The sequence below is a fragment of the Toxorhynchites rutilus genome, chromosome 2, assembly GCF_029784135.1.
Source record: "Toxorhynchites rutilus septentrionalis strain SRP chromosome 2, ASM2978413v1, whole genome shotgun sequence".
Lineage (NCBI taxonomy): Eukaryota > Metazoa > Arthropoda > Insecta > Diptera > Culicidae > Toxorhynchites > Toxorhynchites rutilus.
The window spans coordinates 64,335,273-64,363,233 of NC_073745.1; the positions used below are offsets into that span (position 1 = coordinate 64,335,273).

Below are 27,961 nucleotides of genomic sequence, written 5' to 3' on the forward strand. Positions count from 1 at the left end.
AGGATCTCCCTCCGAATACAGATAGATGACGTGTTATACTTATGACAGACATACAGCTGTACTAGCGTTGTACTTCGAAAATTGTACGTCTGTCACCATGTACAGCGCTAGAACCATGCAAGCAACTCGGTACAATCGCTGTACCTGTACCGACCTATTTTACCGCTGTAGTGGTGGGTAGCATGAACAAATCGAATCAAAACACTTGGCAAACATTCTTTTCACTGACTTTCTCTTTAGTTAATAACTCAGAGTGGAAATTTGCTTGTTGTGTTTGATAGTTTAGACGCTAAATAAAAACCTTTTTCATTGAAATATGTGGTGAAAATTGAAATAATTATGATTGTCAGTTTGACATACGGTACAATGTACAATCAAAGTATGTCTGTCATGGTACGATAGTACCTGTACAACGCTGTACTCTTACAACGCAAGTACAGCTGTATGTCTGTCTCTGGTATTATGAGCTTGATGGAGTATACTTTAAAGAGTCTTCGTAGCACTGATAGATGCTACTCTGTTGTGCACCACAAAACACGGATAAAATCAGTCGTTTTCGTTATTATTATGTGTTTGTTTTGTTTGTTTTTTTTTGTTTGTTCTCGCTAAACAGGGCTTTTCTTTGCTATTTTCGAATGTCTTCAAAGGAGTAGTGAGAGATGATGAGCTCAGGTGGTGATAGTTCTCTGTCGTTGTCGAAAGGCAATATAATTTACGTTCAAGTGTTTTTTTTTCTCGCACGCGGTCAGCTAATGGAAACACGTTATCAAGAGCACAGAGTCCGCCACAGACAGAGCGTATCAAAGTAACGAAGATTGTGTCAGAAAGTGTCGTTTACCTACTGAACATATTTGTTTCTTTATCTTTTCACATTTCACAATATTGCGCACTCTGCTTTTTTGTTCTGTTTTGTTTTTGATTAATTATTCTTAAATATTTTGTTAGCCTTCAACGGGAATACTATCTGTGTAAGGAGTTTTGTTTTGTTTTATCTTGTAATGTGTCTCTGTCTATAATATTGAACAACTGTTATAAAACTGACTTCGCTGCAAATATGATTTTATAATAAATTTTCAACACTCTAAATCTGTATCCATTTAAAAACGCTGAAGATCAATTACTACATCCAGGTTACACTTGCCACCTTATCTCTCTCTAAAGTGTGGTAGTTCTCAAGAGCGATGCGAATATATTGTTATACCCAATTACGTTGTGTTCGTCTTCGAAGTTGTCATCCTCCTCATCGTTTGCTGCCCACAATAACTCATCATCACCACCCCTCTTCTCGGTCGTTGTTGCTGCTTTCCTGTACTGTTTCCCGGGCTGATAGTAGTTGACATTCGAATAATACGTATTATTTTCCACATTGGTTGTTATCGTCATCATCGTGTTTCTAGCGGCGATTGTTCTAATAGCTTGTGCCCTGTCGAAAATACACTTCGCTGCGATGTAATCAGTTGCCACGACCGTTCCTTTTCGATTTCCTTCAAAGTGTTCTTCGCAGTCGTCGTTAGCACCATCACCTCCTCCTCCTCCTCCTCCTCCATTGCCTCTGTTTTCGTTACCGCCGTGGTGGTTGTTATTGATGTTGCTGTTGCTATTGCTGTTTCCTCCTCCATTGCCACTTCCGCTACAGCTGCCGTTACCACCGCCTCCGCCGTCACCACCACCACAGTTGCCGTCACCATCGCCATCGTCCCCACCCCTGTCGCTACCATCCGGGACATCGCTGCCAACCGAGTGGTACTCTTCCGATTTTGTATCGAGTCACAGACGTAGATCGTACGCGATCTTCGAGGCAATGTTCTTGAAGCCAATGCTGGTGCCTGTCGGGGATAGAAAACAGAGGAGAAAATAGTACTTGTTAGTAGTGATGTATGCTTTGAACCTAGCTACAACAGATTTTTTTGTAGAGCAGGTTACAATTTGCCCGAAAGATGACCAAATCTTCAGAATCAAACGAAGATGACTTCGAAGAAGAAATTTTTTTGAGGATCTCCTGAAAATTATGTGCATTCTCTCTCTTTCCCTTTCTCTCTATCTCTCCCCCTTTATCTCTCTCACCCTTTTTTTCTCTCTCTCTCTCCCTTTCTTTCTCTCTCTCTCTCTCTCTCTCTCTCTCTTTTTTTTTTCTCTCTCTCTATCTCTCTCTCTTTTATCTCTCTCTTTCTTTAACTCTTTTTCTTTTTTTTACCTATCTTTCTCTTTTTTATCTCTCTTTCTCTTTGTGCTTTCTCATTCTCACTCCCTTTCTCTCTCTCTCTCTCTCTCTCTCTTTTCTCTCTCTCTCTCTTTTCTCTCTCTCTCTCTCTCTCTTTTCTCTCTTTCTCTCTCTTTTCTCTCTCTCTCTCTTTTCTCTTTATTTCTCTTTCTCTCGATTTCTCTTTCTCTCTATTTCTCTTTCTCTCTATTTCTCTTTCTCTCTATTTCTCTTTCTCTTTTTTTATCACTCTTTCTCTTTTTTTATCTCTCTTTCTTTCTTTCTTTCTTTCTTTCTTTCTTTCTCACTCTCACTCTCACTCTCACTCTCACTCTCACTCTCACTCTCACTCTCACTCTCACTCTCACTCTCACTCTCACTCTCACTGTCTCTCTCTCTCTCTCTCTCTCTCTCTCTTTTATTTATCACTATTTCTCTCTTTCTCTCTCTTTCTCTCTCTTTTTCTCTCTCTCTCTGTCTTTTTATTATCTCTTTTTTTTCCACTCTCTTGAGGTGCCCATTTCCATTTTAGGGTGGTCCGAAAAATCAGGTTTTTCCACTTTTTTCAAAAATGATTTTTTTCAAAAACTTTTGTAGGGGGTCTTCGTAGCCACTTGGTTACGCGTTCGCTTACCAAGCGATCGATCGTGAGTTCAAACTCAGGGCCCTCAATTGACCATCTTTGTGTTGTTATAGAATAACTACGTCCACGCAACCATCATCAGCGATGGAAATCGATCCACGGTGGAACAAAGATCGATTCATCCATACAACTGCTCTGCTCTGCAAGAAACATCGGGCTGATGTTCTATAAATAACCCAACAATGATCAATATCAACTGTCTCCGCTGTCCGGTCTGCTGAACAATGGAAGAACAGAAAGAAAAACCCTTACGCCTAAATGGCTACTACTGTGTAATTTACCATAATGTAATGGAACAGAAAACTTAACGCCTAAATGGCTACTACTAACTACTGTGTAATTCACAATTTATAGAAACATAAACATATGTACATGTACACGATTGAACCCGGCTCTGTTACAGCTAAATGCTAATGAGCCTAATAAATAAATGAGATAAAAAAAAAAAAAAACTTTTGAACCACAGGATTGTTTCAGATCCTGTCGATAAATATGAAAACAAAATCCATAGGTTATGATTTTTTAAAAAAAGGCATTTTTGTGAAAAATGGAAAAATGGAAATGGGTACCGTAATGAGAAAATATAAAATTACAGGTCTAATGTTTTGCGATAAATAACAAAACATGCGATGAAAAACGAAAATCTGAGAATCACTTTGTCGGTTTGTCATAGAATGGCCGTCTTCTTTTTTCTCTTCTCTTTTTTCTTCTCTTTCCCTTTTTCTCTTTGTTTCTCTTTTTCTCTCTTCCTCTTTCTCTCTATTTGTCTGTTTCTCTCTCTCTCTCTTTATCTCTCTTTCTCTCTCTTTCTCTCTCTTTCTCTTTCTTTCTCTCTCTCTTTCTCTTACTTTCTCTTTCTTCCCCTCTATCCCTCGATTCCAGTAAACAATTCTCCATCCATTTCCTGTTATAAAGTTCTCATATTCTGCCCTCCTTGAGAACTTAGTGACCAAACGACCGCTACTAGGGGGACCCAGAAAGTAAGTAAATTAACAGGTAGGTTACTTCGCCTTTATGATACTCTTTAATACAAACAAGTTAGTTATGAAAAATTCACGGAACTTGTTTGTTTAAAAACTTAGAAAGCGATCACATGTGAAAAAACTTAATAGAATGTTAGGGATTTCAGGCACGTTATTAGAACAGCAAAGAAAATATTCTAAGGTGAAATAGATAAATAATGTATAAACAATTGTCAAAAATATCTGATATGTCAAATCAACTAGTCTGAGTCACTTGATGGAGGTTTTAAAAGAGGAGTAAGATCAGGCCATTTGTTATCTGTTGATAATTTGTAAGAACGACACTGCTTCATTGTACTCCAGTCGAGGATTCAAAAATCACATTTTCTACGCCTCTATACATCCTCTTGGTTTTAGCATTATTTTTTCATAATATCGATGAGATAATAATAGTATATAATTTTGAAACAATTAGGTAAACTGTTATTTTCATCAATTCGAAGTATATTTAGGGACAGTTTCGTGTTACAATATGGGAAAACATGTTCAGATTCACATACACTCGATCGATCGTCTCATAACTATTCATTTTTGCTTTTACTCAAACTTTTACTCAAGCGAGTTCCTCCGCATGAAAGCAGTTCTTCTGAAGAAGAGTCGATCCATATTAAAAAAACACCCTTCAAACCCCTCGTGACTGAAGTCTCTAAGGTTATACCAAACAAATTGTGAGTTGTCGTGTGTGCTCGGAAGCACGCGAACCAGATTGTTGTCGACGAGCCCTTCACATTGGAGTACTGCGTTTGTATTATAAAATTCGTGGGAAGTTTGTTACGAGGACGTCAATGAAAAGTTATGAATAGTGGCTCGAAACATAAGAAATCGTTCTTCATCGAATGAAAGCGAGGAATATATTTACAACGACGCATTTTTCACAGAATGATCGTTCGAGATATTCCATTAGATAGGTGCGCTCTTAATTCAGAGTTTTCGATGGTAGAATTCTCTCTTGCCCTCCTTCTGTGTAACAATTCTGCTCAAAGATCCGATAAAATCTTGCAGAAAACCTCCTTGATGTGGCGAAACATCCCTTGTTGAATTTATTTAATCAGTTTCAGAAGCATAATGTTGTTATGAATGCTTGGAGACAACTACGAGTTATAGCTATACAAGAACCCGGAAAATCCGCGTCCGACTTCAATTCGTACCACGCAATAGTGATGCAATCTTGTATATGGAAATTGTTGAGGACAATCATCTTGTTTCGGCTTGATAGATCGGTTGAAACTAAAGACCGATTATTGAAATTCAAATTGTAATTTTTTTATGTTTCATAACTGTTAAATTTTCTTCAAAGAAAAATTATGATCATGTTTTGTTCACTTCTGATCATTCTTTGTCCGAAACATGATCATGGTTTGTCCGGTTTTAGAAATCAGCATTTTTGAATGAAAAAAATCGAATTTTCAAGTAGATGTTGCATTTCTCATTGCTCATCATATTGATCCATTCATAATTTAGGCTTTCTTTAGAATATTGCCTTTTCTTGGGCATTTTAAAGGTGAACATCACTCAACACAGAGAAACTTCATTTCTGCTTCGCGCGAAGGACAACAAAACAAAACAAACAAACTGCAGCGCACCAAGCGGTTGCCATAGTAATCATGTGGACAAACCAACATCAGTGAATCGGACAAGCTATGATCAGAATTGAAGTCATCGAGATGCACTAATTACAGAGAGCCACATGAACCAAACATCATACAGATTTTTTCGTTATTTTTGGTACAGATTCTGTACGGTACAGATTACAGATTTTCATCAAAAAGTACAGATTGGTACAGTTTTTTTTCCGCGAGGGAAATTTCTTACATTTGAACAAAGCTAAATTAAGGTACATGATGACTTTCACGCCGCAGTATCGCTTGGTGCGGTAGCTTGAAACTCTTAATAAATGATAGTATGCAATCTAGATTGAGAAAAAATATGTATAAGCATCATCAAACAAACAAACGAATGACGAATGAAATGTAAATGTGATATTTGTAGTAAATAAATTAGTATTTTTTATGCTAATAAAATGTATTTTTCTCTACAACGAATATTTTCAATGGTACAGATTTTTGGAAGAAAAGGTACAGATGAGAAAGATTTTTAACCCCTCTGGTACAGATTAAAATGTGGCAACACTGATTATATCACAACCCATTTGTAGAGAAGCGAACGGTGATTAAAAGAAATTTGAAATCAGCTACTAGCAATTAAAGTAGCAAAAAGTCTGCCTGGCACGACATAATAAAGGCGTATCCCCTCTCATTTTCAGTAATTTTCATTCCAATCAATCAAACCGCGAACACAGATTTGGCGAGAAATCTATTATGAATAATCATTTGACTCTGGTTATACGGTGAGCGAAGTCCTTGTGATCCGCAATTGTTATGGGCCAGTTGTAAATATCAAAACATGCAGGAAGTTGTATACTAGGTTCCGAAGAGATAGGAGTTACCTGGACATGCCGCGGTCAGGCCGCTCACATGTTATCGAAAATATTGAGCAGGTCCGTTATGTTGTAAGGGATAATTCAAGGCAGTTAACAAGGTATTTGGCGAGGACCAGAGACCATTGAGCTGTCTCAAATTGTGCTGGAGAGAAGCGAGAATGATGAACTAGCTCTCCAGTCTGGTAACCAGTGATGAATCGAAACCTATGTCCCATACAGAGGACTCCACTGGAAAAGAATAGGTATGCCATCGGAATCTATTCCAAAAAAAACGCAAATACCGTTCCTTCATGTTATGCGTTTTTTAGAATTGTCATGGCGTGATCCAATGGATGTTATCAGATACACGCGATACAGTCGATCGCCACCGGTATTAGCATCAGCTTAGCATAAGGAGTGTGTCGAAAAGTATTAAACTTTCAAACATCAAAATAAAACAGAAAACGTTCTGATAGTGTTTAAAAAAGTGAATTTTATTGAAGAATATTAAGTTCACAAAGAAATGAAATGAAAAAATCAATCTTAAATGATGAGTTTAAATGATCGAACCATGGATTTTACTCCACTCATCAAATTCTGCACAGTAGTCTTTGTGCACTTTCTGGACGCTGCAGACCAATTCTTCTTGAACTCTGACATATTTTTAGACATTGTACCTTCCTTCTTGAACTTGGCCTTGACAATTGTCCAGTAACGTTCAATTGGCCGCAGCTGGGGACAGTTAGGTGGGTTGAGGTCTTTTTCGACGAACATTATGTTGTTTTCCGAAAACCATTGTGGAGTGGATTTGGCATAATGTGCCGATGCCAAATCCGGCCAGAATGGAGGGGGAACCTAGTGCTTTCTATAAAGAGGAAGCAATCTCTTCTTCAAGCATTCTTCCACATAAATATAAGCATTTATAGTCCCTTTTGTGAAAAAAGTTGACAATCGCATGTCACACGTGCAAATGACTTGCTAAACGAGCACTTTTTGGCCGAATTTTTCTATCGCAACAGTCGTATCCGCTAGTGGTACACTCTCTCCAATCGATTTTGTCTAAAATTGAAGTCCCGGCAGCGTTCTGGAATCTACTTTGACGTATGTTTCGTCATCCATGAGAATGCACTGGTTGACATTGTTCAAAATACGCTCATATAGCTTTCGAGCTCTTGTTTTAGCGCGATCTTGTTGCTCCGGTGTTTGTTTGGCTACTTTTTGCTTTTTATAAGTCTTTAGACCATGTCTCTGTTTAATCCGCTGAATCCCTTAGTCAAATCACGAATAGATGCATACCTATTCTTCTGAATATAATTTATAACTTGTCGATCCAATTTGGGATAAATTGGTCCTGGTTTTCATCCACTTCTGCTGAGATCCTCCAAATAACACTCATTACCGAATTTTTCGACGATTCGTTTAACACTTTCTGGACAAACTTTGATTTTTTTTTGCTATTTTTTGGTATGTAACACCCTTTTCGGTACACCAACTGTGCAGAATTTTCTTTTTAGTTACCAAATCAATCCGCGACATTTCGAAAACAACTTTATGACCGCGACTAAATTTCTTGCATTTCGATTTTTGATAACTGATTACTCGACAAAAAAAAGTTCACCCGTTTGTGTGTAATAACGTGTTAAATGTTTAAGATTACTTTTCGATACACCTTAGTGGTCAAGAAGTTAGACATATTTCGTATCTCAGCTGCCAGGAAACCGATACCCTTGTTACACGATAATGCATCCCTGCACAGAGCGCGAAAAACAGTAGCGAAGGCGCAGGAATTCGGGTTTGAGGTGTTGGACCATCTTCCGTACTCGTCCGAACTCATCGCCTGATTAGCTCTATGCACAATCGTATGAGGAATAAGAAATTCAGATTAAAGCAGGTGGTCATGGTCTTCCTTACGGAATATTTCAGCATCTTGTCAGTTTCTTTCTTTGCTGAGGATATAGACCATCGTGACTATTGAAACCATAGCAGACAATAATCATCCCCTGAAACGAAGCAACATGCAAGAGTCATCGTCGTGTTGCACATAAATTATGTCGAGAGTCCTGCGACGTTTTCTTGTCGTAGCTGATAATCATTCTCGTTGAACGAAGGAGAAGGAAAAATGAAAATCTTCGTTCTTCGTGTAAGCGACGCAACTGCCGACAGCCATGACATGATAGAGATATTCCATAATTTCTCCATTATAACATTTTCATCGCATTTCATCATATTAGTACTCATTTTGTTCGTCAATAAATGTGCCTCAAGCAGAGAAGTTCTCATACGATACTCCTTCACAAATTCAACAATGAAAAATTGTCAAAATTGGAAATGTAAATACTATATCACTTTTCGTCATATGACATGGGAAAAGTGACAATGTCGAATGTCTTTCCGCCATCAAAAAATTTTACCATTCATCTTCATAGCTTTGTTACGTAGTAACTGCAATCTTTTGGATGGCAACAGGGTCGTCGACTGTGATGCCATCACATCTTTCCCATTGCAAGACAAAGTCGTTTGTGTTGAAAGTTATAGATGTTGTGCTAAACGACGATGAAAATATCGTTACTCGTCGTAACTGTGGTTTTGATTGCTGTAACGAGAACCTTTGTCCACGCTGATTAAAACAAAACAACACCGGCTCCGAAAGAGAGCCACCCAGTACCTACACCCAAACTAGCGTTGGCAGAAAACATGCCATCTTTGGCAGAAAAGATGCCATTTCCTGGTCATGAGAGTCAAATGCGCAAATAATTAGCTATTTTGAAGCTTAAAAATGGTTTGTATACATGCGAGCAGACATCTCTTTCTGTTTTCTTTTCTCTTTTCATTTGGGATTGTGCTAAAAAAAAGTCCATTCGACGTCAATGGGGATCGAACCAAGGCCGGCTGGTATGCGAAGTTACTTTACACGACCACGCTATCCATACAACTACCAGCGCTATTATAAAGGAGCGTGATAATACTACACCTCATCATAAAATGAAGTTGGAAGGTGTTTTCTAAGCCGATAAAGAAGAACATGAACGAGAATATATCTTTCTCTGTCTGGGCCGTGTATTTGGCAAACTATACGAAAAGCTTTCATATAAATGTGTCTCCTGTTTCGCTCCCTCATATTGGCTCTAGCGTATATATTATACAAATGATATAAGTACATATTGAGGAATAGAACATTTTATGTTATCTTTCAGCTCATTTAATGTAATAAATCGGGATGCCAGAAAATGTGCTAAAAATTAACTTTGAGTGTACTACGAGAAGCAACCCCCATCGACATCGGTGGTCATTACCCGGCACTGGTATCGAGTCCAGCGCAAGGAAGCAGTTTCGATATAATATCCAAGTTCAGAAGAGCGAGAATTTGTGGAGTCATCTCCCTCGATGGGAGAGTGACTTCACTTTTTTTTTTATTCCTTCCTGCGCCTGATGGTATGTAGTGCAGCATTACACGACTATTTATAAATCCATTCCAAAAATCCAAAAATCCATCCAACATCATCTGTAGTTGTTCTGCCACGAAATCCAGACATGCTCTATCGTACATCACACGCAGGCTGACGAGACGGTGCTCCGCCTTGCGTTCTATCAAACATGGTCAATGGTCTGTCTTATTAACAATCATGCTCCCAAGTCACCCCTAGGTACGAAAAAATATACCAACGAAAAAATGTTGTGTACTGGTACTGATTCCGATGAATGAAAATTTTTACCATCGAACGAGGTATCCCGGCTAGCGATACAAGTCTAGGAAATTATCCCCTCAGTGATAGTTACAGCAAGCAAAAATAGTTATGCATGTAGACGTTGATGATGCCATGCTTTAAGTGCACTATACATACAACGTTCCGTCACCGTGAAGTCAAGGTAAATGAATGAAATGTCAAATATTCTCCCGCGGAAATCGTATGGTAGCATTCACATACACCATCACCGGCAACTTTGACGTCGGCAAAATAAGTCCTAGAGAATAGTTGACAGGACGGTGACGGTGACGGTGACGCTGTATGTGTAGTGCACTTTACACTATCAAGGACTGGGCTTGAATGATGGGTCGATAACACGAGGTCCACTGTTTGTATCAGTTCCAGTAGATGTTTGACCAAGCAGGGATTTAATCCCAGTATGAGAGATACTGGAGCGTGAAGAGGTTAGATATGATTTAGATGGACAATACTGTTTGGATAAGAGGTACTAAAGGTCTGCCTTGCCGTTGTTCTGCCACGTATTGCCACGTCGATTGGTAAACTCAGGAGTGATATGAATACTCTACTTAGAAAGCCAATCTTCTGGCGTTTGTGTATCTGGCAAATATGGTCTAATTGAAGCTTCTAAAGGGTGTGTCAAATCAAATTGCATCATGGAAAAAACGCTGTAGAAATTCGCCCAGTAGACCGATCCTTTTGAAAATTTTAGACAGTAAAATAAAAACTATTAAACAACTTTTGGCATTTTCTTTTTATTCATACTTCGAGCCCAAGCCCGTATGCTTGCACCTTCCTCTTTAACCCGTCCATAAGGTTCTGTACAACGTCAGGTTGTAGTTTTTTTTGAACAGAAATCCATTTTCTCTTGAAGTCCGCCTCCGATTTGACAACTTTTGGGTTCTTCCGGAGGGCCTGCTTCATAATCGCCCAATATTTCTCTATTGGGCGAAGCTCCGGCGCGTTGGGCGGGTTCATTTCGTTTGGCACGAAGGTGACCCCGTTGGCTTCGTACCACTCCAACACGTCCTTTGAATAGTGGCACGAAGCGAGATCCTGCCAGAAGATGGTCGGGCCCTCGTGCTGCTTCAAAAGTGGTAGTAAGCGCTTCTGTAGGCACTCCTTAAGGTAAACCTGCCCGTTTACCGTGCTGGTCATCACGAAGGGGGCGCTCCGCTTTCCGCAAGAGCAGATCGCTTGCCACACCATGTACTTTTTGGCAAACTTGGATAGTTTCTGCTTGCGAATCTCCTCCGGAACGCTGAATTTGTCCTCTGCGGAGAAGAACAACAGGCCCGGCAGCTGACGAAAGTCCGCTTTGACGTAGGTTTCGTCGTCCATTACCAGGCAATGCAGCTTCGTCAGCATTTCGGTGTACAGCTTCCGGGCTCGCGTCTTCCCCACCATGTTTTGCCTTTCGTCGCGGTTAGGAGCCTTCTGAACCTTGTATGTACGCAGGCCCTCCCGCTGCTTGGTCCGCTGGACGAATGAACTTGACAAATTCAGCTTATTGGCGACATCCCGGACCGAACTTCTCGGATCACGTGTAAACTGCTTAACTACGCGCTTGTGATCTTTTTCACTGACGGAGCATCCATTTTTGCCGTTCTTCACCTTCCGGTCGATGGTTAGGTTCTCGAAGTATCGTTTTAGTACTCTGCTGACCGTGGATTGGACGATTCCCAGCATCTTACCGATGTCCCGATGTGACAACTCCGGATTCTCGAAATGAGTGCGCAGGATTAATTCACGACGCTCTTTTTCGTTCGACGACATTTTTTCAAATTTACGAAAAATTGACAGTGAAGCATGGCCAACGTGATCTATACACTCTTAACTGATTATAAGCGAAAGCTGAAGATATAATTCCTAAAAATTAAATTTCTACAGCGTTTTTCCCGTGATGCAATTTGATGTGACACACCCTTTATAGTGTTTAAATGTAGAACCAGAAGTGCTGACAACAATGCCTCATCTCTAGGAATATCCCCAAAACTAGGAAGAGACCCTTAAGGCCTCCTCAACGTTTCAAGAGATGAACCAACTTAAGGCTGAAAATCTCTATAATAAAGACAAAAAAAATGCCTCACCTGATATTCTCTTGAACCGTACGCCGTTGAGCGACAGCCGAGGCAACTTGCAGACTTCGATCTCCCACTGCACCAGCGAGTCCGTGTTCGGGTCACCATGCACGCACAGTAGGACGAACCTAAAACCCAAAAAGTGGAAAGTGGGGGTTGGTGTGAAGAATTATTTGAGAATGTCGTCGTTCAAAATCTAGCTCACCTTTCCCGCTGCTCGTAATCACAATTGTTCTTGTCCAGCACGGACCGTATCTCGGCCATGATCTCGTCCGGCAGCCGGGGCGATGTCGTCTTCATGGACCAGGTGAAGCGCAGGACGCGGGGCTTGACCGGTTCTTCCGCGTTGGAGCCACTGCTTGACGGATGATGTTGATTTTTTTTTTGGTTTTCGATTGTTGATTCGTTATGTTTCGTTTTTTCGGGGGCGCCATTTTTGTTTTTGTTTCGTTTCACAATATTCATTCATTGTTGTCAAAGATTTTTGTTTTTTTTTCAAGCAAACAAGGTGAATGTGTGTGCGATGATTGTTGTTGATGGACACGCACGCGACACGCACACACGCAAGAAGCGGTTGTTTTTGTTTTTTTCGAGATACAACATATACAACCACATTTTGGGTGGCGTTTCGTGTGAATATTCGCAGGAGGGGCGCGCGCGAATACCGGAGGAAAAGAGAGAGAGAGAGAAAAGAAGAAAAAGGGAATCGTTGCAATTAGCATCAGACTATTCTAGCGGTGTACAATACTATGTGTGGGTGTGGTGTATGAAGAGAGGGGGTGGTGGGATAAGGGAGCGTTTTTGTGTGGTGAAATCTATTGCTCGCAGAAATCCCAGAGACAAAACTCTGGCGACATATTAGAGGGAGTTAGCTCACTCGAATAACAAAAAAATTAGGAAAATTAGCGAAATGGGAACTAAAGACTCAGCAAATCGCGGAATGGCGAAACGAAAAATAGATGGGGAGGTATACTGCATGCGAGATAAACACACATCATACATACAAATCGATACTGGTTACTCGGGTTTTATATCTGTTACAGTTGCATTCAAACAGAACAACACATAAACAATCACACTAAATGCATCAGCAAACACTACCAACACAGAGAATGGGACGACAATAATGAATACGACGGCGATGGAGGGTGCTCTTCTAATGTTGTTTTAATTATGGTAGCAGCTACCGTAGCATGGGGCGTTCTTTAACATTCACGTAAATAACTTTCCGCTTTCGCTTATCGGAAAAAAGGACGCGACTAGATTTCGGCGAGCTGATTGATTTTAGTTTGACATTAGTGACAAGCAACTCCCTCTACATGCGAATGGTTCTATTTTTATGTGTTCAGCTGTCACGCAGCTGATTAGATGAAAAACAAACAAAAATAACCGAAGGGAATGTTGTTTCGCAGATGTGCTCTGAAATGTGTGTGTGTGGGAGAGAGAGAGTTGGTTTTTTTTTGGGGGTGGGGGAAGTGTCGAGTAGAGTGTGTTTGGTATGGTTTATATCAAATCAATAAAAGACTAACCATATTCAGCAATTTTTTTTCGAACAGAAAAGAAATAATCGTGAAAGAGAGATAGAGAGACAAATAGGGAAGTGTACATATTTTCAATCAATCATATTTACCTATTCGATGAAGTATTGGGTTGGCCTTCGTTGGGCCTAAAATGAACAGAAAATAAAAGAGAAAAACGCAAATATCGGTTAACAACGAAACGAAAACGGAAAAAAACCAAGTGGTTAGCAGAGAGTGCCGGATATTGAGAAGGTTTGAGAGAGAGAGAGCTAGAGAAGGAAAGTAAGAGAGGACGAAATGATGCAAATGAGGCGGGTGGAGAAGTATAGCGCTTGTTATTCTTGGTAGGTATGTTAAAAGGGCGTCGAGAGATTAAAGGATGAAAGATTTTTTTCTCAAAAAAAAGGTATACTTTGGTGTTAGGGGCGGGCTTCACTGCAATTTATTTTTGGTTCATCATTGTTCCCTCGAATCATCGTTTCGAATGTATTGCAAGGCTCAACCAATTTAAAAGCTATAGACACTACATCAAACTCTCGGTTAGAAGGTTAGTACAAGCAAAGTTATTTACATGAATCATTTGAGGTTCTACTTGCAGGTTTGACAAAAGGGACAGCCATTTTAGCTTGTGTGTTACATAGGCAATCTGTATAAGGGTGTGAGCGTGTGCTCAAGCTGACACCGTGCGCATCTACGTGTGTGTATTATTGGCGGAGAGCGCGATAAAGCCAGAGCGTAGGGTTTGGGGTAGAATTCGATGATTGGTCCTCGTCCGCAAGGGGGCGCTAGTGGGCAGCGCCATGGGAACGTCATTCTCGGTAACACAAATGTCAAACAATTGGGTTTGTACTGTTTTCAAGAAGAAATTACAGTGAACTGTTGCTTTATTGGCCATAAAAAATTACACGTAAAGTGGTCACTACTAGTAATCGCTAGAGCGTTGTACAAAAATTGCCTAATTGCCTGCCAAAATATTAACACTTTTCCTAACCTCTTTTCTCTACACAGCGGGGACAGAAACATTCACCACGTGTGTTGCGATCGAAATCGGACTTACGCGCTACGGAAGCGGCTGGATGGTGAAACTGTCTTTTTCATATCGTCGTCTACCACTAATACTACACCTGCTAGAAACCTATCTAACACACACACTTTGGGAAGCAAACATAATAGTGTCTAATGATGATTAGTTAAAATCCATCGTTTAGAATGTGTCTCATCTTCCCGCGCATGCCGGGTTTACTGCTGCGGTAATTAGTCTAACATATCTAACCTTTCCTCTGCCCTAAACTCAGCTGCAACCACTTTCTTAGCGGTTACGTGTTTAAAAATACATGAATAATTTATATTATCGAATCTTAATAATTTTTTTATATCGAATTCTGCTAAACGCTTACAAAACATAATTAACACTACGATTAGTAGGAGGGAAATCGAAAATAGAATACTATTGATCTGTAATATGTGTTGTTTTGTGGGATGGTGTGTTATTGTTATTGCTGAATTGAATATATTGTCCATTCATTTAACTTCCCCTAATGCAACAATTGTGTTAACTTTGTGTTCCTCGCTGACCTAAGATGGGATGATTGATTAAATAATAATAAGAATAAATTGTTGTGACTCAAACCGTAATTGTTTTGTTTTATGTAATCCACGATTTTTTTTGTGCTAGCAAAATTAGATTTTTTTTAATATTTACACTCGTACATCTAGCTTGCCGCCTGTTACGCGTTTGTTTCTAAATTTGAAACTAAAATAAAGAGAAACAGAAATGAGGAGAAAATACTGATTGAAATGTGAAGATGGTGGTAGAAAAAGAGGTGGGATGGTGTCAAACAATAATCGAACATTCGATAAATTTTAGGAAAAGAAGTGTAAAAATAACAAAATAGAGGGAAAAAACGTCAAACTAATAGAAACAGGAAGTAAAAAATAATAAAATGTGAAACAGAGAAGAGATTGTGTGAATCAACATTCGAATGTTCGAAAAAAAAAGAGAAAAAAGATGAAACAAAAAAAAAAGTAATGAAAGACGGATTAGTCTGGAATAATGATTCTGTATCCTCATTCAGCGAAGGTATCGTGTGTAATATCGAATCGTAGATTGCATCGTTAGGAACAACCCTTCATAGGTCATTATGTAAAATTACTTCACTTTCATCGAACAATTTTTTGGATTTGAATGACAAACTTCCGTCAAAAAGAAATGAAAACTTGTCCAACACAGTTCGTTTGTCACTTTTGAAGACCGATTCTCAACGAATACTCATGAATGATCTGATGTTCGACGCGATATGAGGTCCAAAACTTCTGACTCCAAGTTATAGCGATACATATTATTCCAAGGGAAGAGTCTCGTATTGCCCAAGAATTTCGCCTCAATCGGGAATAACACACAGTGATGGAAAACAACCTATTCGAGTGCATAGTTATTGATTCCGTCCCTTCTTCTTCCGTCGTGGATTGCAGACGTCGCAGTCTGCTCGAATAAAGTTTTAAGTACGCACGATTTGATTGAATTGAACATCCTCTCTCACCCTTTTTGACCATTAATAATAATACTTCATAACTTTGACATATCATAAACAATATTTTCACCCTATAGTAGCAATACAACAATTGTGGTGGTAAGTCAAGTGGTTTACGCAATAATCGTTGACGGTTGAAGAAACTTTTCAATCATCTAATAATTGTATTCGAAATCTTGCAAGAGAGAATCCTAAACGAACAAAGAAAACATTAACCATTTTTTTTCCTGACCAGTCCATATTCTTAACGCGGGTTAACTTAAGCCAGCACAAAAGCTGTTGTTGTGAGTGTGTATTTGTGTGTTTCTATATTTATGTGTGTGTATCGGGATGTTTATGACTTAATACTAAAAACAATTGCTCGAAGTAGCACCCATGCACGGTACTCGGTACCTTCGGTACCGTTAATGCGCTTCGATTGCGTAGCAACACACACACGCACGCGCACGCACACACTCGACTGCTACGATCGGGGTGTGTGTGAGAGTGCGTTTCGCCTAGAATGTTGTGTGTTCGTATTCGCCTTCGTATTTATCTAGCTCGCGGATATGGCTATTTGATTTCTGTTTTTTTTCTTCTACTTTGTTTGTTTACATTTTGTTCTATTTTGTTTCGTTCTCTTATTTAGTCTCATGATTCAGCCTAGAAAAATGGAGAAGAGAAAAGAAGAAATTTTGCAATCAGAATAAAAAAAATGTGGTTGTTGTGGTTTGATGTTGGAAGTATTTTGTTTTGGGGTTTTTATAAGATTTTTTTTCTCGTAGGTGTGTGTGTTTGAGCAGTCATGATGAATTAGAGGAAGACTCGAAGACGAAGAGTAGGGCCGTCCTTTGGGAGGTTGATTTGACAGATGAGGACTACGAATTGCACCAAACTCTTCTACTCGTCTTCTGGTTCTTCTGAGATAGAAAAAAGAAAACACCGAATAATGCAAGCGGCCGAAAGTTTGCTTTGCTGCTTTTTTTGCTTCTTTGCTAGGATGAAGGAATGAGATAATTTTGATTTCCAGTTTAATTTGCCGAAATTTTTCTGTTTTTTTTTATTAAATTTTTAACTTTTAATGATGATTGTCAAGTATTTTGTTTCTGGTCAAGAGTGAGAGAGGATGCACAATGTTTTCGTTGAATATTTTCACGTCGCGTTCTGTGTTTGCACTCGAATGTTTGTGCCATAGCCTTTAGAACTATAAAATCAGAAAGATCATGTTGTACACTGTAATTTTTATTACCATAGTTTTCACATAAAATAGTGTCATCACCGCTTGAAACGCTTCTTTGTCACTTATGGCTTTTGACTAAATTTTTCTGTGGTTGGACCGATAATTTTGAATGATGGAGTAGTGTGAGATTCAGACAATGCAATTTGATACAATTTTCTTTTGTATATAAAGTGGTAAACGATCAAATTTATCTAATTCGATTCGATTCGATTCGTTTCGATTTGTTATGAATTTATTTTTCCGTAATAAAATTTATTCTGAGGTCAATGTATTCATTAACGCTCGGTCGAACTTTACCAAAGGGTCGTCTCCTATGTTCCAAACTAGCCGAGCAATCGTTGGAACATAGGATTAGTGCGAGAGGACGCCGCTTCCATCAGCGGGTCGGTGGCCGACTTAGAGTGCGTCATCTCGGCTCCTCATCCTCGTTAGATGAGGACTTAGCATAAATTTTACTACGAAAAAATAAATTTCTGGTAGAAATTCGGTGGCGTTCATACGTAAATACCCATTTCAGGAGTTGACTGAATCCACTAAGGATGACAAACGCAATGGCAGACAATCAATATAAACAACATTGAATATCGGATGGAAATCAACATATCAAAATGCAAGGTGATCTCATTCACACGTCAAGGATCAAGACAATTAATTATTTGTGCCTTATTCGGGTCGGATCACCCTGTTCGCAACGTCAAACTAAACTCGAAACTGCGGTTTAAGGAGAATATTTTAACCGCGACTAAAGCGTTTTCGGTGATCGGATTCATTTGAAGGTAGTCGTTTGACTTCAAGGATGTGTACACTCTCAAGACACTGTTCTTCACTTCACGATATTCACGGTATGCCTTACGACGACTTCCATGGACTCGATCGACCCCGCAAACTTGCCTAACTACACATCGCGATCTTAGCTCACCAGTCACCAGAAACTTTATTAGCTTGTCGACTTGAACTTCAGCAAATGTTTGTATTTGACGTTTTGCAATGTCCCTTCGTGAATTCTTTGAAGTTTTTCTGCCATCAACCTACCGTTTCACAGAACCAGTTATGGACAGAATAGTCCGGGTGAAAAATTAAAGGGTGGTTTCCAAGACCCTACCGCATTTTGTTGATGTAGGACTACAAAATAATTTGTTTTAGTCCACATATTCATCATTTTGATTATTGATTTTATCGCATTCATCTCTTGTAACATAAATTACAAATTGCCCTGATTTGAAGCTCATCATATACTGAGCACACGATTACTCCATTGGCTTTATCTTCAATGGAAAGTTAATCTTCCATCTGGGCTCCATCAGTTTCGGAGAAGTTCTGAGATTGACGGTTTGCCGCAGCGAAGGTGTCCATTAAATCCTCGAAGATTCCACTTGGGTATGATGATGCACGTCGTTCTGCTATGACTGGCTTCGCACACGGGGAAATCGTAATGTAGAGTATATCAAATAATAATTTGGTTGAAGAAACAATTGAAAAATAATTGAATAATGTAAAACATTATCTAAACGAAAATCCACCGTTCTGATTGGTCAAATCAAATTGCGCCGACCAAAACGGTCAACTAACAAAACAACGGAGCAGAATTTGAACAAATCATGAATTATCGTAGGTAACCATCGTGCATGATCCTAACCAAGGGAAAAAAGAAACAACGCAATATTTCCCCGGCCGCGGAAAACCTTCGGTTCATTATTTGCTATCCTGCTTAACATGTTGAGCATAATATCAGTGTCGGTCTCAACTCCCAAAAGATAATGTTACCGAATAAGTCAGTCCCAGTCAGTCAGCGCTTTCCTATTGAAAAGCTTAACGGCAGCCCCAAGGGACCGAAGCGGGGCTCAACATAATAAGGGAGGGACGTGCAAATTTGCTTTTGAATGAATTTTCAAAATATGCACGAAGCACGCTGAGTGCAGAGCAATTGTTATGTATCACTGTCAGCTGCGCGTGAATTGCCCGGTCGAAATGCAAGTGCAGTGCTTGTTCCAAGGACACTGAGGAGAAGAGAAAGTTTTTAAATTTAGGCTCCGCCCGTTTGCAACTTATTGCAACGTGCCAGGGTGGTGGTTCTGACCATTGACAGAGAACGGCCTCGGCTTGATTAGCTCAGAATTCGGAATGTGGAAACTATTGAGGTTTGATGCCTATATCGATTTATTGCTTTGATATACTTGTGTACATGCTTCTAGAAAAATTAAAAAATTAAATCGTCAGCCAGAACAGTGCTGACTGAGAATAAATTGTCGTTCAAGGGGTTAAACCAGCTTGCAGCCAACAGTCTTTCTCAATGCTGATGTCACACACAGTGGTTTTGACAAACTACAACCATATTGTTCCCAACAATATCTCTATCACATCTTTCAGAAGCTACTCAGGACTGGTACATGGACAGTTTTCTGGATTTTATTTCAACGAAAGAGTTTTCGAGCACTGAAAAAATGGAACGAAGAATATTCACAATATCAATTATTTTATTATTTGTTTATCAATCTTCAAAAATACAAAAATAATTTAACAAAAAATAATATAGAAATGAAACATAAGTTTCTGCATAACTCGAGAGCTAATTAAGCCAATGGAACCAAATTTCGCATGTGAGGGTTTTAGAGGACAGTAAATGTTTCTATGGTGGTTTGACACTACTCCCCCTCTCGATAGGGGATAGAGGATGCCATACAAATAAAACTCAAATTTTTGCAAAATTCGAGAACTAATCAAACAATTGGAATCAAATATGGCATGAGGAGGGATCAATTAATGTTTCTATGGTTGTTCGTCACTGCTCCCCTTCTCTTTAAGGGGAGGCTGCCATACAAACGGAACACAAATTTTTGCATGACTCGAGAACTGATCAAGCAAATGCCAAATTTAGCATGTGGAGGTTTTAAGGGGAACGAAACGTTTTACATGCCGGTTCATGGCGATAAGTGGGTTTTCTTCCTTCCCCAGTTACCGAACAAATACTGTATAATACTAAAAACTTTTATAATTTAATACAATCACGAAAATGTGGCGTTGAAAGACAAGAGGAACTCTTTCGAGGGAAAATAATTCGGCCATAAATGGTTAATAAGTATTTAAGGTAAAAATTATTCTGACCCTGAAACGGATCCATTTTTTTATCCCATGCGTTTCTTTTCCTTTAAGCTCATTAGCATTTTAAACTGTATCAGAGCGGCATTTTATCGTGTAAAATATTAATAAAGGGTATTTTAATAGGGACGTTACAAAAGTAGACCGATAGGGACAACAAACAACGTCATATTTTTTCCCGCTCTCTTGACATTTCTCTTCAGTGAGGTTTGCCATTTCATAATGTTACTACATAAATTCGGAGTCAATGGTCTCAACTTCAAGAGCGCTACGTCCAATTTATGGTCGTCATAATCGTCCTGCCAGATCAACAATTGAGCTTTTAGTGGAAAAATATGAATCCACAGGCACACTACAAAATGTCCCCGTGCCAGTGAGACAAAGAAGTGCCCGTAGAGTCGAGAATACTGCTGCCGCTAGCGCATCAATTGAGGAAGACCCAAATCAGTCTCTCACACATCGTTCTCAAGCGTTGGGCATCTTTGTGACGTCGTTGTGGCGAATTTTGCGAAAAGATCTTGGCCTACATCCTTACAAGATCAAATTGACGCAAGAACTGAAGCCGCCTGACCACTAGAAGAGTCGTGTGTTCGTGAATTGGGCTGAACAACATCTTGAAAGGATTGTCATCGAAAAATCATATTCAGCGATGAGTCTCATTTTTGGCTGAATGGCCTCGTCAATAGGCAAAATATGCGTTATTGATCAGGCAGCAATTCACACGTACTCCATGAGTCATCATGGCATCCTGAAAAAATTACGGTTTGGTGCGGTTTATGGTCCGATGGCGTCATTGGGCCCTACTTCTTCCGTGATGATCAAGACCGGCACGTTACTGTGAATGGGAATCGCTACCGCTCAATGATAACCGAATATTTTTGGCCCGTATGTGAACCGTTTTAGTTTTATTAAAAAAAAAACTTTTATAGCGCTTATTGAGAAACCCAATATAAGTGGAAGGGTTGATATTAAGCTTCCATTGTACCTTTATTAATAGCACAAATAATCCGATGTTTCTTGTTGAAAAGCAGTAGAACAAGTGTGAACGGAGAGACTGGATCATCGTCACTTGATGATTATTGCGTGGACGTAGTCTCTCCCAGGCCTGGCTCTCTCTCGTTGTCTTTGAATAGGTCAATATGAAGTTTGAAATTAAATCTCAGCCTTAACAAATGCTGCCCGCTGGCTAAAACGATATTGAAATAAGAATCGCAAGTGATAGCCTTTATACTCGCACCCGTTGCAATAAGCTGATATTTCCTCCCCCTTAGCGTCCATAGAGCAAGCACTGTATTTGCATTCCGAGCAAGCGCAAATACAGTGCGGCAGATTCGCAGTGGCACATGAAAATATTGTGCCTCGCCGCTGCATCAGTCATTGAAGGCACGGGCAAGAAAGCAAACAACCAAAGATTTTAAAAAAATAGTATTCCTTCCAATTTCATCAATTTAAACCATTTACGAGTTTCGAAATTGTAATGTATAGCATATCAGAAAAGAATCTTAGTTCTTCCGATTAAATCGAACGTTGTGTCAGGGTTCAACATTCTGAACCAATATTTTGTCTAATATAAGATTATCGAGCAGTAATGAATGTTTTTTTGAAAACACGAAAGCAAATAATTAAATTCAAGCAAAGCTCAGGGGAGTTCATGGAAACTCTAAACTCTTTTGTATCAATCCGTAGAAGTTTTACGATGATTGGTCAAATATATACCGGGAATTTGTTATTTTAAATCTTCCTGCTGAACATTTTTTTAAAGTTCAACTGTCAGTAGTCTTAATGTCAATTTCGAGCTCCGTAAACATTAAACGAAGAATGTTTTTAATATCCATTATATCATTATTTGTTCATCTATCCTTTTACAATAGAACAAAAATTGAGCGCAGAAAAAAAAAACTCATAACTAAAATAGTTAAAAGCTGAAGAAGTGAGAGGGTTCTTAAAAAGTAGTGCCATGGAGTACACGTTATCTGAAACAAAAAAAATCGTACAGATTCTGATAGATGCCGTTATCGCATGAACCTATGACAAGTCAAAAACATCTTGGCGGCCGTTTGAAAAACAAAATGCGGTTTAAGACGTTTTTTCTTACGTTCCCCGATTTTTTTTAAAATAGTCAAACTTAAAAAATATCATATTTTAGAGGTTCATGCGATAACGAGATGCCTGTAGATTGTATGCATATAAATTCGGCATGAATCCGTTCAGTAGAACTTGAGATATCGTGTACACCGGTTTGAAAAAACTAGTTTCAAGAAAAACGCGTTTGAAGTTCATTGTTATGGCCGTACCAGGTTAGATACCGCATCACTAAAATGACTCTAACTCGATAAATAATAGGATTTTCAATAAGTCCTTTCTAGGGTATATTCTTGAATGCCTAAACTACAGAAATATGAAGGAAAAAAATGGATTTTTTTTTCAAATTTCTAGACTAGACTACTGCCTTGAGAACAAATTAACTTTTTATTGCTCGGCTATTTTTGATATGGATAATTCGATTGGTCGAAGATATTGTGTGAAATTTTGTTTGCAAACAAAATTTGGCGACTCGACTAAGTCGGAAACACGGGTGTATGAATGGTATAAGGAAGACGGCCGAGGAGAGATGAACGAGCTTTAACTGATGAAAACATCGACAGAATAAAGGGAACTGTGCTCGGAAATCGTCATTAAAATTTGTGAGAAAAGTCGCAGCACGACTAGTGCCAAATGAGCTCATTTTTTTTCAAAGATTTCTTTGCACTCAAATGGCTGAAGACATGCTTGAACGATCAACGCACAATTGCTGGTGACAAGATGCGTTCAAAGGTGTGATTGTTTCCTACTTCCGAAACTCAAATTATCGTTCGTGGGATTCGTTTTGACAGCACTGAAGACATAAAAACTAACTCGCTGCGTGAACTGAAGGCAATTCCTGACTACAGCTGTAACAAGTGTTTCGATGACTGGATTGTTTGTTGGAAAATTGGATATCGCTTCAGAAGGGGTCCATTTTGAATGCGAAAATTTTTTCATCTAAATAATATAAATTTAGATGACAAATGAATTATTTTCTTGAGAAACACAACTTCCCGGTATAGGTTCCCGGCAGAAGGTAATGATTCGTTTAAATGCGAATATCCGAAAACTGATTGAAAGATAGTTAAGTTGAGGTCAGGAACACGTGTTTCAAGTAATGGAAAACATCAAGTAAAAAATCCTTTCAAATTTTAACAATTTAAAACTGCTTTCGAGCTTTCTAATCTGCTGGAGAGTGATTACCTCATAAACATGGTTGTCGCCACCAGATGTCGACACTGTACATTAGGGTGCCAATGAATGTATGGGAAAAAACCGACCCTAAAATTTCAAAAAGTTACCCTATACAAAATGTTTACCGACTCGAAAAAACACCCTATGCCAAAAATCTGCTCAATCGGACTTAAAGAAGAGTGGCGCAAAGTGGTCAAAGTTTGAGTTTTTTGAAAATCGAAAAACCACCGGAAATCGGGGTTTTAAAAAAAAAAATTGATGCAAAATGTCTTAAAATTGCATGACAAATCGAGATTTACAGTTATCTTAAAAAAAATTGTCAAAAATCGACTTTTCAGATGGAAAACGACCAAGTGCCAAGGAAAACTACAGGTCGGACTCGATTATCCGGAATTTTAGACTCGATTATCGGGAGTATTTTATTTTTGATTTTCAGAAATTTTGAATAATTTGTATAATAATGCTATATTGAATAACTAATATGGGTATCAAAAGAATGGGCTTGATTAGTAGAATGCAGTTATTTATGAAAAATGCAAATCCAAGATGGCGGCCACCGTAAGATGGCGCCATATATATTTTTTTCACAACCCCATCAATATGGGTATGAACTGAAAAGGCTTGACTAGTAGGACACAGTTATTTATGAAAAATGCAAACCTAAGATGGCGGCCACTACAAAATGGCGGATTACCTATTTTCTCAGAACCCCATCAATATGGGTATCAAATGAAAAGGCTTGACTAGTAGAACACAGTTATTTATGAAAAATGCCCAAAAATGTATCAAAAGAAAGTTCTCGACTAGTAGAACATAGCAGATAATGAAAAATCCGCAGTCCCCAAACAACTAATTACTTTTTGAATGATTGATCTGAAATTTTAATATACATTTAATTCTACTGTCATTATTAAACTGCGTATTCCATGATCCTGAAAAATTCAATTTTGCCGCCGCATTTGCTGAATGGTTTGATTTGGAGAATACACTACACTATGAACAACATAAATTCGAAAAGGTCGCCGCCACAAAATGGTCGACTATGTATTTTTTGCAATCCCCTCAATATTGGTATCAAATGAAATGCTTTGACTAATAGAATACAGTACAGGTCGGACTCGATTATATTCCGTTTGGAAAAAAATATTTTTTTCATATTTCAAATATGGCTTATTTCATGGAGAAATGTAACCTTTCAACGTTAAGGTGAAGTTTAAGTGGCTATTACATGTATAGTGGGGTAAAAATCGTGATTTTTGAAGATTTTGCAGCCAAATTGAGAAAAATAGAAGTTGTGCGTCAAAGAACAAACTGTGCAGCGGTTAAAGAACTTCATTTTAATTGATAGAAACAATCTAGTTTAATATAAATTTTTCGGATAAAATTAATAATAACACATTAAAAATTATTAACTTTTAAGTGTTTCACTTCCAAAATGTTATTAAAATTCACTAATTTAGTTGTTCCACTACTATATCCTGTACTAAATTTTCTCATCTTTCAAATGAAAGTATCAGAATCGTCTTCCGTAGCGTATTTTTAATGTAGAGCCAGTTTGAAGCAACAGAGTGCGAAACAAAAAAAAGTTCTGTAACTCTGTTATTGTTGAAATTCGAACATTTTTTTTCATCAAATATGATCGTCTATCACCTCCTAAGAGAATCTGGATAAATGAATTTTTTCATGTGAGAAAGGTGTTTTCTGACTTTAAGGGGATGCATCAAAAATCAAATTCCTCTTTTATTTTCAAAAAACGAAAAATATTTGCAAAAAAAAACAAATAAAGAAAAAAAATTGTTTTGACTCGATAATCCGGAGTGAAAAAAAAACAATACTCCGGATAATCGAGTCCGACCTGTATTATTTTTTGACAAATTTTTTTTTCGAGAAAACAGAAAATCTCGACGAATAATGCAGTTTTAATACATTTGACACCAACAAGTTTTTTTTTCAAAAACCCCGATTTTCAATGATCTTTCGTTTTTCAAAAAACTCAAATTTTTACGTTTGTGACACTAATAAAAGAGGTTCGAATGAGCTAATATTTTGCAAAGGGTATATTATCGTGCAAATCAACATTTCGCAACAAGTTCCGAATGAAAAATCGAGATAACTATTTTGATTTGTACCCAAAGTCCCAGAGTGTCGATTTTTGATAAAAAATTTTTGTTTCGAGTTGCACTAAATCTCGACGTTTTATGCTATTTTAAGACATTTGGCATCAAACAAAAATTCGAAACCCCCGATTTCCTTTACTTCCCTTTTGGGTGATTTTTCGATTTTCAAATAACTTAAACTTTGACCGCTTTGCGCCATTCTCCCTTAACCCTTTCATTACGGCAGTGTGCTCCGCCGAAGTGCTATCCCTGCACGGAGCACTGCGCCGAAAAGTATGCACATCGCGCTGGTGTGATCGAAGAGCAGTATGAATTTCATGTCGTCTATAGACGACACTCGTACACACAGGACGTCGCGCGGATGTCGTCTATAAACGACGCTCTTAACGAAAGGATTAAGTCCGATTGAACTAATATTTGGCATAGGGTGTTTTTTCGAAGTGGTAAACATTTTTTATGATGTAACTTTTTAAAATTAAAGATGACCATTTCCATTGGCACCCTACTGTACATTCATCATCGTGGATCAACCCTGATACGAGGAGCATTATTAACCTGTTTCCCGACAGAGCTGATCTCTTATCCCTGAGATTTTCAAGTGACGAGAACCAACTGTAGGCCATATGCATTTACTGAGCAGGACTCATGTTGTGTCTCTTGTGGATTCTGTGTACCAATGTTTCTGTGATCCGTTAATACAGTTATTACATCGTACATCAAACGCGAGTGGTGATTTCTAAAATTACTGAATGATCTCCCAAGGGCATGCATTTCATGGGGAACGATACAAAGAGCTTCTCTCGTCGGACCTCGAAAAGTGAAATGGATTTTGCATTGATTTTCAGCTTGCAGTTCTCATGTTTGGTTAGTTAGTATCATCGAACTATACGGGGTATGTATGTGTGTGTAAACAGAAAATAAAACAAGTTCGAACAACCACACAAACTAAAATGTTAAGATAAAAAAACTGGAAACGGGATAACAACTAATAGAGTAACGACAGTAGTTATGACAACAAGAATCATTGTGCAACCTTTTTTCATTCTTGAAACTTATAAATGGATATGTATATTCGTGGCGTGATATTGTTCTTTTTTCTTCTCCTACATGAGCAACGGAAATACGATAGCATGAAATAGATGTATGGTTTGATTTTCTTTTGATTCTGATGGAATTCGATAGTGTTAGAGGTGGACAGATTAGAGAATTAGCACGGAACATTGGTTAGTACAGACTGATGAAAAAGAGGAAGAAGAAAAATGTGAATCAGCGGTTATTAGTCAGTGGGATAACGGTTAACATGCAGACAGTGAGGTACGGGGTGGAGAAGCGATTGTGCGCCATCATGCTAACATGAATGGTGGAGGATATCATGGCGGCGGGGCAGCGCGGCATCAATCGCCAGTCATTGTCGTGAATCAAACGTCCAAACACACCGAAGAATCACATCATCTTGGGGCATTCCTTTAATGTTTTCGTCTGATTTTGCCTCTCTACTGTCTATCATCAATTTTTACAAAACATCAACTACTCTCTTTCTCTTTCGCTCTCTTTCAAAATCGACAATGTAATATTTGGAATTACACAATAATTTCAACTAGTACCTATAAATCCTAAACATTTCGATGCTTACAAAACGATTAATATTACGAATATATAACTACAACATTAATTAACATCACCTTGGTCTGATGGGCTGGCTGTTACCAGCTCTTGAATTAATTTTTTTTTCATTTGTTTCAATAAGGTGTATATAATATATTAACTAACGTGTTAAAACCATTCGATTAATAATCCCAATTAAAATCGATAAGTTTGATTTCCCTCCTAACTTCGGTGTGGGGGAAGGAACAAAATAGAGTTTGTAATAAAAAAAAATTACGGAACAACAAACAGGAAGTGTCTCGAGTAGATAATAATATACTAGAAAAACCTAACACTCCTACGGTTCGTAATAACTTTCGACGCTAATAGTGCTGTGGCTAATAGTTGATAGTGTTCTTTTGTGTATTGCTTTGTTTCCGAACGGACCCTTTCGCAAAGAACACGTATTTATTGGCTATCGCATGCATCTTCGCGGCAACAATAGCTGCGCTCAGTTCGAGGTATCTTTATCTGTCTCCTTAGAACTACTAAACACCCTAAACCTGT

General features: G+C 38.5%; 1 protein-coding gene across 29 annotated transcripts in view; it reads right to left on the minus strand.

Moving 5' to 3' along the window:
* Positions 1-572: 572 nt before the first annotated feature.
* Positions 573-27,961, minus strand: part of LOC129764888 (MAP/microtubule affinity-regulating kinase 3-like) — a 171,749-nt gene continuing 144,360 nt past the window's right edge. For 17 of the 29 annotated variants that reach the window (XM_055764462.1, XM_055764461.1, XM_055764458.1 and 14 more), the window contains 4 exons: positions 13,700-13,735; positions 12,275-12,427; positions 12,079-12,197; positions 573-1,826 (listed from right to left, as the gene is read on the minus strand). In XM_055764462.1, coding sequence (XP_055620437.1) covers positions 1,768-1,826; positions 12,079-12,197; positions 12,275-12,427; positions 13,700-13,735 — 367 coding nt within the window. In that variant the 3' untranslated portion in view covers positions 573-1,767. The other 12 variants (XM_055764486.1, XM_055764484.1, XM_055764472.1 and 9 more) reach the window with 8 other exon arrangements.